Source organism: Sciurus vulgaris, assembly GCF_902686455.1.
Source record: "Sciurus vulgaris genome assembly, chromosome: 5".
Taxonomy (NCBI): Eukaryota; Metazoa; Chordata; class Mammalia; order Rodentia; family Sciuridae; genus Sciurus; species Sciurus vulgaris.
Window position 1 is genome coordinate 9,622,483 of NC_136465.1, and position 18,253 is coordinate 9,640,735.

Genomic DNA, 18,253 nt, shown 5'->3' on the forward strand with positions numbered 1-18,253 from the left:
CCTACTTATGGTTCAATTATATTAAAGAAAATTTAATCACTGGGCAGGAGCTTTTTTTAAAAAAATTTTTTTAGATGTTGCTAGACCTTTATTTTATTCATTATATGTGGTGCTGAGAATCGAACCCAGTGCCTCACACATACCAGGCAAGCTACAACCCCAGTTCCATGGGCAGAAGCTTTTGAAGGGAAGTGTTGTGGGGGAAATCTACAATGAGCTTTGACTCTTCAACTCATTGTATAAATGGCCCTGGTACTTTGCATAGAAATGAGCAATATGTAATATATGAATATACACAGAAGACTATATGTTTGGAATATAGGTACAGCATCTATTCATTTGCTTATCAGCAACGCGCAAGAGTTGAACAATTACAAAAAGATAAGTGGAAAAGCTCTACCAGAAGGTAGCCACTACATATGTGTGGCTGTTTACCTTTGAATGAATTAAATAAAACTAAATCGTCAGTTTCTCATTTGTACTAGCTGATCAACAGTTACACTTGACTAGTGGCTGCCATAGTGAGCAGCTCAGACCACAGAATATTCCCTATACTGCAGAAAGTTCTGATGGACATTACTGATCTAGAGTAAGATGCAGTCTTGCTTTTCCTAACCTAGCTCTTCTATAATTCAGTTACCCTCATATTTGGCTTTCCTGGCTCGACATCTGTACCTAATCTTCAGTTATTCTCTGCTCTGAGTTATTCATTGATTTTCAGGACTTGGTACTGTCTGTAAGAGGTGAGGGTCCAGTCTTGGCAAAGACGTAAACTGACCTGGTAGGGCCGTACTTTGTGATGAATTTCTTGGATTCCAACCTCTCTAGTTCTTACATCTCGACACTGCCAAAAAAAAAAAAAAAAAAAAAAAAGATGGTGGAGGGAGGAGGGAAAATTAAATTGGTAACTAATTCATTATTTGTTTAAACCTCTCTTATTTAAACCAAACCTTGGGCTCAAAATTAAGTTTGGATACAATTTACACTGAGATTAAAAAACTGAATTTAAAAAGGCCCAGTTTTAATAAATTTGAGGACGAGGGAAACTAAAATGAAAAATTTGTGCATCTGTACTGTTTTAAAATAAATTTAGACATAATTTTGGCCCAATGGATATAACTATCTGAAAGTACAATACCAAACAACATATATAGAAAAGTAAAAAAATCCCAAACTATGTATACAGAAGAGTAAAAAGCAAATTTCTAAATTTAAAAAAAACTCTTTGCTATTTTATAGCAGTTAACGTTTCTGGTATCACCACAATGGTATCATTTCAGACATACTGGAAAGATGCATGTTAGAGATGGCTTTGTTGTTGATGCAGAGAAGGACAGTGCAGAAGAAAGGATGGCAGGCAGGAGGCAGGGAGAGAAGACTAAGGAAAAGCAAGGAAGGAAGGGGCCTAGAGCAGACTGCACAATCAGAACTACAACTACAACTGGTTCTCTGACGATGCCCAGCATGCACATGCTGCCTGCAGATGAGGCTAGTGCAATGCCTGGTCTGTACAGCCAGGTACTGTGATATTGCTCTCGCTCCTGCCTCACAAGTGGGATGCTATGCAGCCTGACACTCCTAATTATAAAATCCTTACATAACTCACTTATATTTCCTATTTTTCCCAGAGTATTATTTTCAGGGTTCTAACATGTCCCACTAGTAAGAGAAGATCACTCTAGGAAACTTGATTATGTCACACAACCTATTGTATTAATATATTTGAGGGACTGTACACGTGTGTGAAATTCCATGAAGAAATAAGGGAGCAATGTTCAGTTCTTCAAAAAACAAAGCTACTTTCATGCCCCAGGAGGCAGCCCAAGAAAACACTCTGTTGATGCAGACTGCACAGAAAATAGGTTATCAATCCCTGTAATTACTGATCTACTCGATATGTAGTCCTGTACAACGGCTTACATTTGGATTATTATAGTTACATGCTCTTGAAAACTTGCCTGCTATTACTTTCTTGCGTGCTTTTTTAAAGACAGAGGTGGTGTGTGCTTACTTTCTGGAAAAGATGTTGCATATGGGAACTAGAAGTCTTTTGACTCTGATTGAATGCCAGTCTTCAGTCTACTTCATAGGCTAGTGAGGTGGGAAGTGTTAAGGAAGAGAAATGGATAAGGAGATTGTCAATCACTGGGCTCTGAGTTCCCTCAGCAGTGGTATTCTTAGAGGCTAGAGGAGATGGAGAACAAGGATAACTGGAAAGCAGAGCAGGCACATGATCTTGTTTAGAACTTAAAATTGTACTCAGTTTTTTTTTTTGGTAGAATAAGCCAATGTTGTTTATAGACTTTCTTGGGGCAAACAATCTTCTGAAAAATTTTCTTCATGATAATTTGAGAGAAAATATGAAATGTCTTAGGCAAGTCCACAATGTGAAATCCTTGGAGCAATGTTTCTCAAAGCATGCATGGTCCAGGCCAGCAGATGCACTACATCCCCACCCACTGAAGATAGAATCAGCCATCAGTGCCTTGGTAGACCCATTCCCGTCTGCTACATTCAGCAGCTCTAAGTGTCTAGGGCACTGACTTTCTAACCTTCCTATGACTTAAGAATCAACCATAAGGAGAGAGACTATTAAGTTACAAATTCCTGTGTTCTTCCAGGACCAGCAGAGGAGATGCTTAGAAAATATTTGTAAAATAATAAGTGCCTTTAATAAAATTGGGGTGGAGTGAAGGAGCCAGGTTATGAGGAGCAACAGCATTGTTTGGTTACTCAAGTCTTGTACATAATCCTTGTCTCTTCAAATTCATTTTGGGGAACCACATCTTATTATTCTACAGCCTGCTGGTTAAGAACTGAACACCTAAAATATTTGAAAAGAAAAAAGTTTTTGAAAGCAGTTGTTGAGCACATAGTTAGCAATCAGGGTAGGTAGGAAAAAACCACCATTCAACTGAAAAGCCTACAGAGGAAGGCAGAGGGAATGAGGGACAGAGCACTGCTTCTGCCACTGTGTGTTTCGGCTCCCAGGTTACCCAGATGCATGTAGGCTTTCTAACCCGTCTGGTGGAGCAGCTTGTAAGAGCAACAGCCCCAGAGCATTTATCTGTGAAGTTCCTTTTTTCTCAAAGGTGATGGTCTGATAGCCATGTCACTCTCACCTGTATTCCAAGGTCCTTCATTCTGGCAAATGCCAGCTCCCTCAGGTTGCCATGCTCTACTCCTGAGCTGACCAAGGGCATCGGGATGTCTCTGCAAGAGAAAAACCTCAGCTGCAGCAAAAGAGAAATCATTTTCCATTGTAGTAAGGCAGGGGTATTAAAAAAAAGAGAAAAAACAAAGAAGCAAAAAAACCTATGAAGCAGACAGGAAAACAGATTAAATATCAAAATCAGAAAGTAGGATCAGAGCTGCTCTGTACCTGAGTTTTCCATCCAAAAACCAGTTTTCATCAACTTTGTGGTTTCCTGTGAGACATATCTGACAGAAATTATAATATTACAAAGTACAAAACCAATGCCCAAATGCCCAATAACCATCAGTATAGATTTTTGGCTGAAGAGAGATTTGTATTAATTAAAACAAGAAATAAAAATTTAAAAAGATAAACTTCGATTTGTTTAATGAGGAGAAACAATTTCTATTAATGGCCTGCTTCATAGCCTACACACATTCCCACACAGTAAATGAATATAAGTAACCAGGAAGCTCAAATGTCTGGTTTAGCTAACAACTGGTCTCAAAGAACATTTTTCCCCCTCATTTCACAAAAATAAAAAATTAGAAGTGACTGCATTAGAAGAATAGCAGACTGCCTAACGATCAGAAGAGATAAAATTTAATTTCTAGCATTGGTATAAAGTGCCAGGCATCAAGGAGATGTCAATCAAAAACTGAAATTATGAGTTCTATTTTAGTAGCCCCAAAACTGTCCTAGAGGAAAAAAAAAAATAGTGTATAAAGATACAGTATCTAAGCTTAAAAAACAAAAACAAAAAAACTAAAGAATATGCTTAGCACATCTGCTTCCTAGACAAAGATAAACCTCAAATTTGTTTTGTCTAATATTTGGTTGATCATAAGAAAGACAAAAGAATATACCAGTTATCTTCTCTCTCCTCATATTGCTTTTGAATCAACTTGAGTTTTCTCTATTTTCATTTGTCTCTTCGTACGTTAAATACAATTAGCTAATTCATCCACTTGATTCTAATATGATATTTCTTACTCATAAGTTTCAAAAGGCAATTGATTTGCACAAAGAGCTATACACAGTAAGTTTATTAGACTCCGGAACCAGCAGAGTTTTCATAAAACACGATAAAGACAAAGATGTATTGGGGGTTCAAAGTGAGAGTGACATATCTCTCTCACACACACACATAAGATATATATATATATATATATACACACACACACACACACACACACACACACACACACACACATATATTAGAGTCATATAACAGTATATGTGGTTGAGATATAGGTTTTAGTAAAATAATTTTCTATCTTAGGAACTATAATTTCTTAAAATCAAATATATTAAAAAGTAATCCGATGAAACTGAAGGCTATTAAGGTAAAAAGTACAGTTTATCTTAGCAAGGAATACATATATATGTATGTACATAGATAGATATATACTGCTTTAAATATTTTGCTGTTTCATATTATCTATGCCCAAGGTAAAAAAGTAAAGTCTGCTACATGTCCTTTTTTACCCTGAAATAGTTGTAAATAATTCACAAACATATGAATATATGAAATATAGAACTATACATCATATAAACAAACATACAAAATAAGAAACATACTTGCAACTTGAAGTAAATTTTCAAATGTTCATTATCGTGGTGAAATCAGTCTGATAACACCAATGGCTGCAGCACTAGGACCTATTACATGACAAGTACGTTTGTGTCTTGCTATTCATGATAGTCAGGTGTTAAAGCTGCTGCGAACACTGACCCAGACAACCTTGAAGCAACGCTCCTGAGAACAGCTCCTGGAGCTGAGCTCCTGTGTGCCCCTCAAGGCTGCCTTCAACCGACCAGGACTTACCCTTGTTTTGCGTGTGCCTCTGTTAAGGCACTCATCTGGCACACAGCTGACTCACTAACAAGGACCTTAGCATCACAGCTCATGCCTCAAAGAAGCCCATCTAACACACATATTTTCTTGAAGGCACATGAAGACAGCATGTTAAGAACAGGGGAATGTAAATGGAAAGATGGAAATCCAAATAAAGAACCAAAAACAAATGTTGAGAGATCCAAAACGCCATAACAAAGAAGAATATTTTTGATGAAATTATTAGTAGTGGATAGAGTTGAGGGAAAAAAATCTTTGAGCTTGAGAATTTATCAACAGAAACTTCAAAAGCTAAAAAGGCAGAGAAAACAACTGAAACACAAAAAATAAGACAAACAAACAAAAAGAATATCTGAAGACTCTGAGGCAACTACAAAAGGTATAATAGCTGCACTGTGAGAAGAGGGACAAGAACGGGGGAGATACTTAAGCAATAATAAAAGAATTTCTCCAAGTTGATATCAGACATGAAACCACAGGTCCAGGAAGCTCAGAGAACAGTGAATGGGACAAATCCTCCCAAACCTGCATGTGGGCACATCACTTTCAACCCATAGACATGAATGCTGATGAAACTGTCCTGAAGGAAGCCAGAGGGAAAGACACCACCTACAGAGGAACAAGATTAAGAGTCACGTCTATCTTCTCTTTAGAAACCATGCAATCAAGTATACAGTGGAGTGAAATGTTTAAAATCCATTAACCTAAATCCTGTGTCCATGACATCATCCTTCAAAAGGGTAAAAGACTTTCTAAGATAAACGAAAAATTGAGGGAATTTGCTGTTAGTTGATCTTCCCTGCAAGACACATTCTAAGGCAACCACTAAAGTAAAAAATGAAGTCCAACTGATACATTAAAAAAGAGGAGAAAATTGCATTAAAAGATCAATTAAAACCATAAAAGGCAGAAAAAGAATGGAAGTCAAAAAAGGAATAAAGAATAAGGGCAATAAAGCAGTGTTTAGAGAAAAAATTTAAGCACCAAAATGCATATATTAGAAAAGAAGAAGAAAAAAATTTAAGTTTCAACCTTAGGCAATGAGATAAAAGAAGAGCACATTAAATTCAAAGTAAGCAGAGGAACCGAAATAACTAAAATTAGAGCAGAAATCAATGGAATTCCAACAGAAAATCAATAGAGAAAAAGAACAGTTACCAAAACCTGGTTCTTAGAAAAGATCCATCAAATAAATCAACATCTAGCGAGAGTAACTGATGGAAAAAGAGGTGGCAGAAATGACTATCAGAAATGCAGTGGGGGCATCACTAACAGATCCTATAAACATGAAAAGTATAAGGGAATTCTCGGTGCTGTGGTTTGGGTGTGGCTTGAAGGTGCCCCAGGGTTTCACTGTGACGGGAGGCTAGGTCCCTGGGGGGGTGCCCTTGGCTGCAGTTCTCCTGGGGCCTCTTGGCGGTGCTTCCAGGAGGGATACTGAAATGAGCAAGCCTGGCCCTCTAACCCTCGGCCCCTGGTTCCAGATGCTCCCACACGTATTCCCGCCACTGCTGTCTGCACCATGAGGTGACACAGCCAAGGGATGGTCCTATAATGAGCAGGGCTATGTCGCTGCCTCCAGACCCTGTCGGTATACAAACTGAGACATTTGTTTGTGTATCCAAGTAGGTATAGTCATATGCACACTCAGAAATACGTCTACAACTACTTCATGTAAATTTGAAAACCTGCAGGATCACACTGATGATTCCAATGCTGAAACAGCACCTCAGGGAACTTTTCAGCCTTCTAATATTCAGAAATCCCTTCAGAGAGTGAGAAAGGCGGCTCTCATTATCTTTAGTGTGGGTACTGATCTGATAGCTCAGGTAACTTATCTGCTCACTGTGACCAATCTCCCAAGACCTCCAGCTGCCATCTCTGCACTTCGACTGCACCTGTCCGCTGTGTCAGATGCCAGGAACGCCACGTCAGCGCCTCTGTGGCACTGCTTCCACGGGCAATGGGAAGGAGGTGGGAAGGAAAGAGAGGATGGACTCGACAAATATTTTTTAATAACAAACTAGTACTTTTAAAAAGACATTAGGGCTGAGGATGTAGGTCACTGGTAATGCATTTGCCTAGCATGTGTGAGACCCTGGGCTTGATTCCCAGCACCACATTAGTAAATGATGCCAAATATTTCAAGAGAAGTAAATTCTCTTTATAAGACAATGTTGGGACCCAGCAGACTGCTACATAACTTGTGGGACAGTACAAAATGAGAACACGTGGCTCTCATTAGAAATTTATTTATAATCCCAAGATGGTGACTGACCATCAAGCCAAATGTAAGGCTCTACAAAACTGCACAGAGTGCGTGTTCTCGAGGCTGGTGCTGACCACCAGAGAGGGCCTGGTGACACAGGGATTTACAATGATGCTGACAGTTCACAATGTCCTTAATTTATGTTTGTCACTACAAAAATGAAAAATGACTTTAATGGTCTTTGGCAGTGACATGCCTTGAGTACACCAGATGGAACAGAGAGGTGGCAATTGCTACTTTCAGTGATAAAGTCTTTTTTCATTGAAACCCAGGGAAAACAATTCTACATAGGCTGAGCATCTTCTGTGTGTAAAGTACTATGTAAAGCATCGGGACCATACGCTCAGACAATGCTACAATCTTCCAGGAGTTCAAATCCAAGGCAAGCTAGGACTTAAAATTAGTTTTGGGTTTCTTAATTTACTTCAATCTAGTTTTGCTTTCTTGGTTTTGAGAAATTACATGAGAGAATATTCCTTTCCAAATTCTATTTTTTAATTCCAACATCTCAAGCTTGGAGGTGCTGATATTTGCAATTTACTCATCAAAAACCCTTCAAAGTGATGTCTAGAGCTGTTTTTGTCCAAAGTTTCTCACGTTTTGTCATGTTTTGGTTGCAAATTGGTATTCCTATTCTAATGCCTCACAGTGATTTAAATATCACATCAAGGCAGACAGCTGTCGAATAGCCTGCGGGCAGCAGCAGTTTAATGTGGCTCCATCATGTGCCTGGACGAAATTTTATACTTAATCATTGAGCGCGCCCTTGGGGGCAAGAATACAGAATCTCCTATCAGGATGATGCTTCATAAAAATTCCCAGAAAGATGTTATGGACTTAACTGTCATGAAATTAAAATTGTAAAATAGTTTAAAAACACGTGTGTGTGTTTGTGTGTGTGTATGTGGGGCAGGGGGAGAGGGAGGTGCAGGGTGTGAAAAATAACCAATCAAAAGCATCAAGTAATCTATTAGTAAAATGAGAGGAGCATGAAACCTGTTCTCACTTGAGCATCTTCCTTGGATCCTTTAGATGCTGCCTGAAACAGTTCCTAAAACCCCTTTCTACACATAAGCCTTGTCAGCTCAGCACCAAGCATGTTGCCTGGAGCCGCAAGAAGCTCCCACTAGGCTACCTACACAGAAACAGGCATAGAACGGAAAGCAGGATGCTATGGTTGAAAACAAATAAACCACGGTTACGACAACCACCTGGATTCAACAACCGGAGGAGGCTCTGCTCCTTTGCCAGTGGTTTCTTTTAGCAAGAGCTGACTGACGACTTCCACGTGAAACGGAGAGAGGGTGCTTAACTGCACCTTTACACTCCCCCTTTTCTATCTTCTCAGAATTACTCCGAAACATTAAGCCTGAGGCGAGAAGAAAGATGCTCAGTACAAACCCCCTATTCTCCTTCCCGGCCAGAAGCTTCCCCACCACCGGACATTGCTGAACTCAGTCTCGGCCATGTCTCTGCACGGCGGTTTTCAGGGTCCCTCACACTTTCCTTGCCACTTGTATTTCAAAATTCACCCTCTAGCTCTTGATACAAGCTTTTTTCTAGAAGTTCAGACAAAACAAATTCTCGCTCCATCCAAGTGTAAGTTTTAAGAAGCTTGAAATGAAACAGGTTTTTAAACAGATATGGTGCTATTTCACTAGAACGCAGAGATCACAGAGGTTAAACGCGCTCAAGTGCTAACTGTACTACGTGGACATGAACTTTTGGTTCCCCGGTTTCCAGGAGGGAGGAGAGAATTCAACACAAGAGGGAATATTATGAACTTTTTGAGCTCTCACCATAAAAAGCATCATTTTTATGATCCAAACTCCATGACTGGCAAATATAATCAACTGGTAGAAGAAGGAATACAAATTTTACAAGGTAAAAAAGTTATCCTTGCTCACAATAGGAAAACACAAATTAACACTTGTACTTGAATAAAATTAAAAAAAATAGGGATTCAACTTCGTAGAAGATGTGATAAAACCAGTAACTATTTACTCTAAATTGGTCTAAACCCTTTGGTAAACCTTACCAATCATGTCAATATACGCAGCAAAAGCTGCATATTTATTTATATTCCCCTTGTATCAGAAAATCAATAAAAAGAAAAAAAAAGATTCTTAAATTCTTCACCATGAATATTCCTCACAAATTATAGTACTATAAGGTATTATTTTAATAGCAGTAAAAAGTTCCGGTACATGAATTTTAGTATAGATTAGAATATTGTTGTAAAGGTGTAGAAACAGTTAATGAAGGAGGGAAACAACAACAACCCACGAAACCTTCTAGCTTAATTTGCTCTTAATTGACTTAAAAAATCAGTAACTTTGGAGGTCACATAGCTGGAGGGTGCATCATTAGTCTCCCACCAGCTCTGCTGTGGCTCTCACCTCTGAGGTGTGGGTCATGATGACTAACAGTTGCCTAGGTTACTCTTTGGGCTCCTGAAAGCCGCTTCTGTGAAAACACTGGCTCTTCACGTGGGCCTCCAGATATCCCATGGGTGACTGGAATGGGATGGAGAGGCGTGGATCTTGGCCTCCACATTGAGTCTGTCCCCTTAATTGCCTAACTTTTGTCAAATTCTACTCAGTGCTGCACAAAGACACACTGATCACTGAAGCTGTGTCTCATTCAGATCTATAACATATGGTTAACTAGACCCAGACTTGCCTAGTCTCCCCCTGGCCCCTTTGAGGCCAAAGGCACCTATTAGCCATCATGACCAGAAACACCAGACCATGAAAAGAACAAGACCCAGTTCCCAGGAGGTCTCCACTTACTCCCAGTAAAGACATGAGTACCTCTGCCTTTTACTGGTCTGTCCCTCTTCTTCCTTATCCCTATCCTCCATTGTAACCCCTCAACCCCACAGAGTTGAGAAGCTGACTTGTGAGCAAAACTCCCTCTTCTCCACTTTTGGCCACTGAATAAAGCCTTTCCTTCTCCCTAACACTTGTCTCTCAGAGAGACATTGGTTCTTTTGTGGGATTGGTCTCCGAACCTGGGTTAGGTAACAAAACCCAGAAAAAACCTAAAATGTCTAACAATGGGAATAGTTACTGAAAAAGAAAAATTAGAATGACAGACTACTATGCTGCCTTTAAAATTATATCCAAGAAAATTATTCTAAAACCTTTTTGTATTTCAGAAAATTTTAGCTGTATACATGGGGTACAGTGTGATGTTCTGATACATGTATACACTGTGAAAAGATCAAATCAGGGTATTTAGCATATCCATCCCCTCAAACATTTACCATTTCTTTGTGATGAAAACATTCAAAATCCTCTCTCCTAAAATCTTGAAATAGTTTTTAAAAACTACAGTCAACCTATTGTGCAATAAAACACCTGAACTTATTCTTCCTAATTTTGTACCAATTGATCAATTTCTCTCCATCCCCCTGGCCCTAAACTCCCCAGTCTCTGGAAGCCACTATTCTACTTTGTGTTTCTGTGATATTATTTGTTTTAGATCTCACAAATGAGGACTATCATGCAGTATCTGCCTTTCTGTGCCTGGTTTATTGTCACTTAACATGTGTTTAATAAGAAATGGAATGCAAAAATACAAATAGCATATTTGCCAGCATATTAAATGTGCTGCTATATAAAGATGCATCCCAATTATACAAGGAAATTTTTGAAAAAATAACATGTTTGTTATCAACACAAATATTGAAGTAGCTTTATAGAGAAAAATTATTCATGTATATACAGACTGTATGACTAGAAGGGAGGGAGAAAATATAAATTCTGGATATTAGTAATGTATTACAAAGTGTTGGAAATGAAGCATAAGGTGACATGGTTATGTAAGAAATGTATGGAGGTCACTGAACAGTGGTACACAGCACAAACACTTGGCTCTAGGCATTTACTAGTAAATGAAATCTTTTAAGCTACCTTGGCACTGCACAAGCCCAGTTTAAAATTAAAGTGGTTACTGAGAACAAAAAGCAAGTTAGAGTATAAGTTAAACATGAATCATTTTTTTAAACATGAATACTTTTTAATGTAGTTCAGTTATCCCTCATTATCTGTGAGGGACTGCTTCCAGGATCCCCTGCAGACAGCTCAACTTGCGGATGCTCAAGTCCCTCATATTGAATGCTGTGACACACATTTGTGCAACCTCATGTAGACTTCCAATCATCTCCAGATGACTTAGGATACCTAATATAATGTCAAGTCTATGTAAATAGTTGTTATTCAATACATTTAGGGGAAAATGACAGGAAAAAAGTCTATACATGTTCAACACACAATTTTTTTCCCCATATGGAGGACCTACTCCATATACAAAGCAAATATGTATGTAAGAATAGATAAAAAATAGCAAAATATAATAAATATGAATTCTTATGCAGGTAGTGATTTTAACAGTTCAGTAATATCCAATGCAAAACCTAAATAACATATTTGAAGGAATTCTTCTCATGCTTACCAAAAAGAAAGTGCTTTATTGATCATCAGTCTATAGTAAACTATATTTAAAAAGAAAACCTAATGAATTCTAATGTAAACTTGTGTAATAATAAATGTTTTAAGAGCATCAAAAATATAAAAAATAAAATGGAAAGCACTATGAAGATTTTTTTTTGTCTCTGTACAAAACAGTCTAGCAAATGATCATCTTTAAAGTTAAGTCACTGGTCAGCCCAAAGCATGAAAATCCAACCCACACAACTGGACTGCAGGACTCGCCAACACACTTGCTGTTAGTCATCACTCTCTTCAAACCAGACCCCCAGGACATCACCAACTCCACACTTCTAAGGAGACTTTGCACTACTTCTTGCTGTACCGCCCTCCTTCAGGTCTGAGCTCACCCACGCATCTGTGAAACAACTTCACGCCTATGTACCTTCGGCAGTGCCTCCCTCAGCCATTTCAGATGAGATCTGCTGCCCTTCTTCCTGAGTCCTCGTCTTCTCAATTGTGGGTGGACCACGATAATGACTCTAGTAATATTTCACAATGTCCACAAAAATAAGCTTTTAACGTCTCTGTTACTCTGCTGGTTGCAGCAGTGAGAAATTTCAAGCTGAAAACTCAGTGGGGGAGAACACACTCTTTCTCCTGTGAGCCACGCTGGCCTCACTGGGAAGAAAACTGTGGTTCTCTGGATGTCCATTCCATGACAACTACTGTCACAAAGTCTCTTCACACTCTTCTCTTGGTAGTTCATGTCAGTTAAACACAAATGACTTTTTTCCTTTGTCTCTGGTAATGCTATTTATTGTATCTTTGGTTCCTCAAAGTCACAGAAGAAATGCAAATAACTATTTTCCTGAACTACCTGAGAGTAAGTGGTGAAGGACATGTACTAACACTCTCAGAACATTTTAAGCATTTCCTACAAGGATATTCTCTTATATAATCACAAAACCACCATCAAAATCAGGACATTAAGATGGATACTTCCCTACTGTCTTATCTTTCACTTCATTTGAGTTTCTAGGGTCCTAATAAAGTTCTTTATAGCAAAGGGACCCAGTTCAGAACCCTATATTGTATTTAACTGTCAAGTTTCTTTAGTCTCCAAAATGGAACCAAAAGCCCTGACTGTGATACTTTCAAAATGACAGGCCAGTTATTTTTTTAGAATGTTCCTCCATTAGAAGTTTGTCAATGCTGACTCCTGATTAAATGCAAGGATGGACTTCTGGCTGATGAACACAGAGGTGACACTGTGTTCTTAACCTGTCCTAGCAGGTGGCACATGACTCTGCTTCACACAATTTCAGATAATGCTGCCTTTGATCAGCTGCCAGGTTTCTCCACTGTCAAGTTCTTTCCACTTTGTAATTAATACATATGTTGTAGAGAGAGAAACTATGTACAGTCAATTCTCATCAGGTTAGTAGGCAGTAAGTAATTGGTAGGTAATTATGTTCTCTACAGTTACCAACAACAGTGAAGAAGTAAACCCTGAGTCATTGCTGCTATGGAAAATAGAGCATTAGGTTCCTGTAAGCCTCTGGCCACAGTATTTTTGTCATTCATCAATACATAATCTTGTTTTATGTCTTTCAAGGCACTTTATTTAATGTATACTGTGACTGAGTATCATATGTTGTGATTTTATTATGTTCACTGAACTCGTAGTCAGCAGCCTGGAACAAGTATCTTCTCCATAAGGCACAGCACCGTCTTTCTGCATTTAGGAGCAATAGACAGGATTTTAACAATGTTTGGGGGTTGTTTTAAAGAGCAAATCCCTAATAAATTTGACAAAAATTTTAAACATGCAGCACTAGGTAAAACTATAAAAGGAATACTAGATCACAGTGTGAAAACTAGAAAATGAAGGCAGAGTATCGCCTTGTTTGACCTTGGCTGAGAACGTGTTCGGGGGTGATTCAATTTTTTCACTGTTCTTCATGTCTGAGGATGATTTGTGGGCAAAGGACTGCAAGTATTGATTTTGAGTCACAAATTTTATCAAGTAGGCACATTTGCAAATACGGAATCTGCTTATACTGAAGATTGACTATTGATATTATGTTCTTGACTCACACTTAGAATTCATTGATCTAATTAAGTATATCACTGTGGACTCGTGAATTCCTATTTTATTCAGTAGATTATAATCTGTTAATATCAGTATTTAGTTTGCTGTTCAAATGTGGCCAAAAATGGGAGCCCTCAAGTTGGCTTCCTCACCCCTCTCTAGACACTTCTTTGCTTCCTGGCATTAAAGGTTCTAGGTTCATCTTGCACTTTCCTGGTCTAAGGTCTGCAACCAGTCATTTCTCCAAGGAGCTCTGGTTCCTTTCAGTGGAGGATATTTAGAAACTAAGATCTGGAAACCAGGCATGCTCATTGCTATAAACCCATCCTGGAAACACAATGTATTTACTATTATTTGTTACATTTGTATCTCTTATATGTTGAAAATCATGAGTTCACACCTGTATCTTCTTTCCAAAATCACAGCATTCACATTAATTTTCTTCCTTTTCATGTGTACTTGCTTTCCCAGATAAAAAAGTAAGTACCTACCATCCTTAATGTATCTACAGATCTGACCAACCCCCGTCAGTAATCAAGCTTTGGTTGCTCTCCCCATCAGAGACAGCCTCCACACCCTGCTCTACTATGACACTACACGGGTTCTCTGGGGTGAATGCCCTGTTCACCACCCGCAGCTTCACCAGCTTGTGCCACGCCACTGCCTGCTCCCCAAGGCACTGCTCACCCTGCCCTGGGTCCCCAGGGCTCCACCTCCCTATGTGGACACTGCTCTGCCTCACCTAATGTCTTTTTGACTGAATTTTCCCAGGACTGAAAAGAAAGGGAAAGACATTACAAGTGATTTTAACAGTCAGTTTTTCTATTTACTATCTCCTGAGTATTTTCTAAAAATAAGAGATCATATAGGCAATTTAGACCCTAGAGTTAGGCCACTGATTTACAAATTTTGAGAAATCAAGATGCTGTACCAAAAGCAGAATATAAATATCCTCTGACCCTTTAAGAGAATTCACTATTTTATTTGTACCCTTGATAATTTTCCTTAAGTATCTGATAGTTTTCTTTCCTTAGTAGCCTGTTCTTAGCATTCACAGTTCCGTTTTACCTGTGACATGATTTTGGGCTCAGGGAAGCACGAGTCAGCAGCCAGCTGTGCTCTCATTTACCTGTGACCTTTGGCCTTAGGTGTATTATAGTGGAACACGGGCAGTTTTTGGCAGGGTGTGGGAAGGTATCTTAATGACCACAAAGTTCAGGAATAGCTTTGTTAGGACAGGAGATATACTGGTAACTTTAAAGTTTCTAAAACTTTTCTTCAATGTTATCATCCTAGTTTGAAAACATAAATAAAGGTACACAACTGTAAATGGTTTACTTTTTCTCTCCTAGGAAGAAACAAATTATCTTACTTTCTTCATGCCATCAGCAATGTCACTTGTTTTCCACATGCACTTGAATTATCTACCTAGAAGGATGTTGCTTCCTTTCTCTTGAGGCTCTGGAGCAGGGAGAAGACACAAGGCCACGCTTCTTCTCATTCCCGTTACACATCTACACTGAAGCAGTCCTGCCAGAGGAAATCTGCACCCAGATCAGGAGCTCCTCAGATGCAAGCTCCAAGCCTACTGGCCATTGCAACGCCGTCTCCAGGCTCATGAACAGGTGGATGGACGGATAAATAGGTACTGACAGTGTGGCTTGGACGTGCCATGCTTTCGCTTCCCTCCCTCTCTGAATGAATACTCATTCAGAGCATTCTAGATATTTCAATTTAAAAAAATGGAAACCCTCCATATGAAATCAGACTATTTCTAATATAAATTATTAAGAGAGTCACCAATTATTCTGGGAATAAAAGACACACCCTACCTCTGCACTCGGTATACTCGAGTCCATGGAGGCACAAGGGCTAGGATCCGAGCCACCAGTTCAATCAGGTCACTAGGAGAATAACTCTTGTATCTTCCTGATTTCCAAAGCTCATACAGCCCAGTTCCACGAATGACCAGGGTAGGGTAAAGCTTCAAACCGTCAGGACGGAAAGCAGGGTTCTCAAAAAACTCCTGTGAATAGAGAATGGAAAATGACTCCTCCATTCCTTATACAGACGTCACCCACAGTGAAGCCTCAATCCTGGACTAGCTTCTCCACACTCCTGCAGGCCCCAAGGCTGCCCTTCACTTCTGTACATAGGTAGGACAGGAACTCACTGTTCCCTCAGCCTCAATGGAGCAGAGCACACATTCGCTGGACCAGATCTTCTCAATCTCTCCCCATCTACAGCTGCCATCTGATCTCAGGTCCTTTGCCTTTACAAAGGCAATTTCCTCTGCCTACAAAGTCCACTGCTTCTCCTCATCTAGCTAGTCTTCAGGTCTCAGCCTGACTGCTACTCTTCAGAGGCCTTCCCGACCTGCAAACACTAGCTGCCCCACCTAAAAAAATAAAGTCCCACTGAACCCTGTTTGTATCACCTCCTTCTTAACAGCATCATTCTAACACTTTACTCCATGTCTGCCTTTACTTCCAGACTATAGCCTCCTTTAATAATGGAATATATTTAATTATTTAAACTTTAAAAAAAGTTTTGACAAAACAAAAAATACAACCAAAAAGGAAAAAAACAGAAGAAACAAAATTGTGACAGAGGTCATCTGGCTTATTAAAAACCCACAATGTTTGATATATGGCCCTTTAGAGAAAAGTTTACTGATCCCTAGATGTGACTATTTTGTCCTCAGGCTAACTGGCACCATCCTTAACTTGGGCTACACACTGTCCATTTGTCATCTAGACAATGAATAATACATCTAATTCAACTGCTTTTGGAATAGTCATTTTTTGTATTCCATTGTCCCTGCTGGCTGCCTTGTTTCTTGACTTGGGATGCAGAAAGAGACATGAAGTATTCTCCTTGACATGACTTTGCTTTAATCTTGATTTTGCATGATTTTTTAATCTTCTGCTATATTATTCTTGCAAAACATTCCACTGTTTAATTTGCTTTTTAAAGAAATGCAAGTAGAATTTTCAATGTTTCTCACTGATTTGACATTCTTAATGCCATATTCTTTATGTACCACATGGTCTTATAGATATTCTTCTGTAATTCTGTGATTTTTCTCAGTAACATTTATATTTTAAAGATATCAGGTCTTTAACATATATTCTAGACACCCAAAAAGAGCATGTAAGAAAGCCATTCCACTTAAGACTAAATCCACCTTTGAACATCCAACTTCAGAAAAGTACTTCAGGTTCCTGGAGACATGTAAACTTTTTTAAGAATGAAAGCATTTTGGATTTTGGTCAAAAACTGAAAATTAAATATGTATCTCTCTCCTTTCCCTCCAAAACCGCAATAAAATAACACCAAAGATTTTTAAAGACATAAAAAGTTAAAAGAATAAAGAGAGCAAAGGAGACCAGAGTGGGGAAAAGTGATGGCAGCAAATTTGTTGACAACAGAAAATTGATGGAAGACTGTAAATGGCTTTGCAAGTGAAATAAACTACTAAGGAGATTCTAATGAAGAGCTACTCGGTCACACCAGAGTCCTAGAGACTTAAAGATCAGAAGTATCAGGAACTGCTTAGGATGAAAGAAAGACATGAAAATAGAAAGGGGGCACTGGATCAGAGTCTGCACAGAGAGGATTTACCCCTTACTCCGGTACAGACAGAAGAGAAGGTTCACTCCCTGGAGCTCGTTAGAGAGCACCAAGGCTGACAATAGGGAAAAACCAGCACGTTTACCAGTTAGGCCTCTTCCCTGCTCTGTGTTGCCAGCAGTCTATTTTCTGTTACTTCCCCATGCCACCCGCTGGCCAAGTAGGAACTTGAGAGTTCATCTCTGGATCCACCACATGGTCCGGCATCAGGGTTCAAGACACTAACACTCAGGAATCTCCTAAAGAAGAGTTCATTATGTGAACATTTTTCAGTGAAGCACACCAGTGGCTAACCACTCAGAGCTTGCAATCTGTTTTTTAGTCTTTCATTCCTAAAGTATGAATATATGGTTGAGGATCACCAGAAAGTTGGGGAAAGCCCAGAACATGATGGGAGCACCAAAAGGAAAAAAAAAAAAAGAAGATACATTACCTCTATAAAACAAGAACAGGATGCTATGTAAAATCAAACCACCTGGATATAAGAAAGAACTCTTAGAAATTAAAATCACAACAAAAATAAAAACATTTAAGACAAAGGTTGAAAGGTAAAGTTGAGAAAACAACAGGAAAGCAGAATAAGAAAGAAAAATATATTGAAAAGAGAAGAGAGAATACTGGATGATCAATCTGGGAGATACAATGTTTGCTTAACAGGCATTTTAGAAAGAAAACAGAGACATGAAAGGGGACATCGTCCAGTTATACAGGAACGTTTCCCTAATGGCAGGGTCCTTCAATGTCTAGCACAGTTAGTTAAAAACTGATT

The 18,253-nt window shown here is 38.9% G+C and overlaps 1 protein-coding gene across 1 annotated transcript in view; it reads right to left on the minus strand.

Annotated features, from left to right (window-relative positions):
* ELP3 (elongator acetyltransferase complex subunit 3) overlaps positions 1-18,253 on the minus strand; it is a 78,875-nt gene that overhangs the window by 25,048 nt on the left and 35,574 nt on the right. Inside the window, exons 10-12 of the mRNA XM_079139952.1 lie at positions 15,684-15,877; positions 3,123-3,213; positions 779-844 (exon numbers count right to left, since the gene is read on the minus strand). Of these exons, the coding sequence (XP_078996078.1) occupies positions 779-844; positions 3,123-3,213; positions 15,684-15,877 (351 nt within the window). The remainder of the gene's footprint in view (positions 1-778; positions 845-3,122; positions 3,214-15,683; positions 15,878-18,253) is intronic.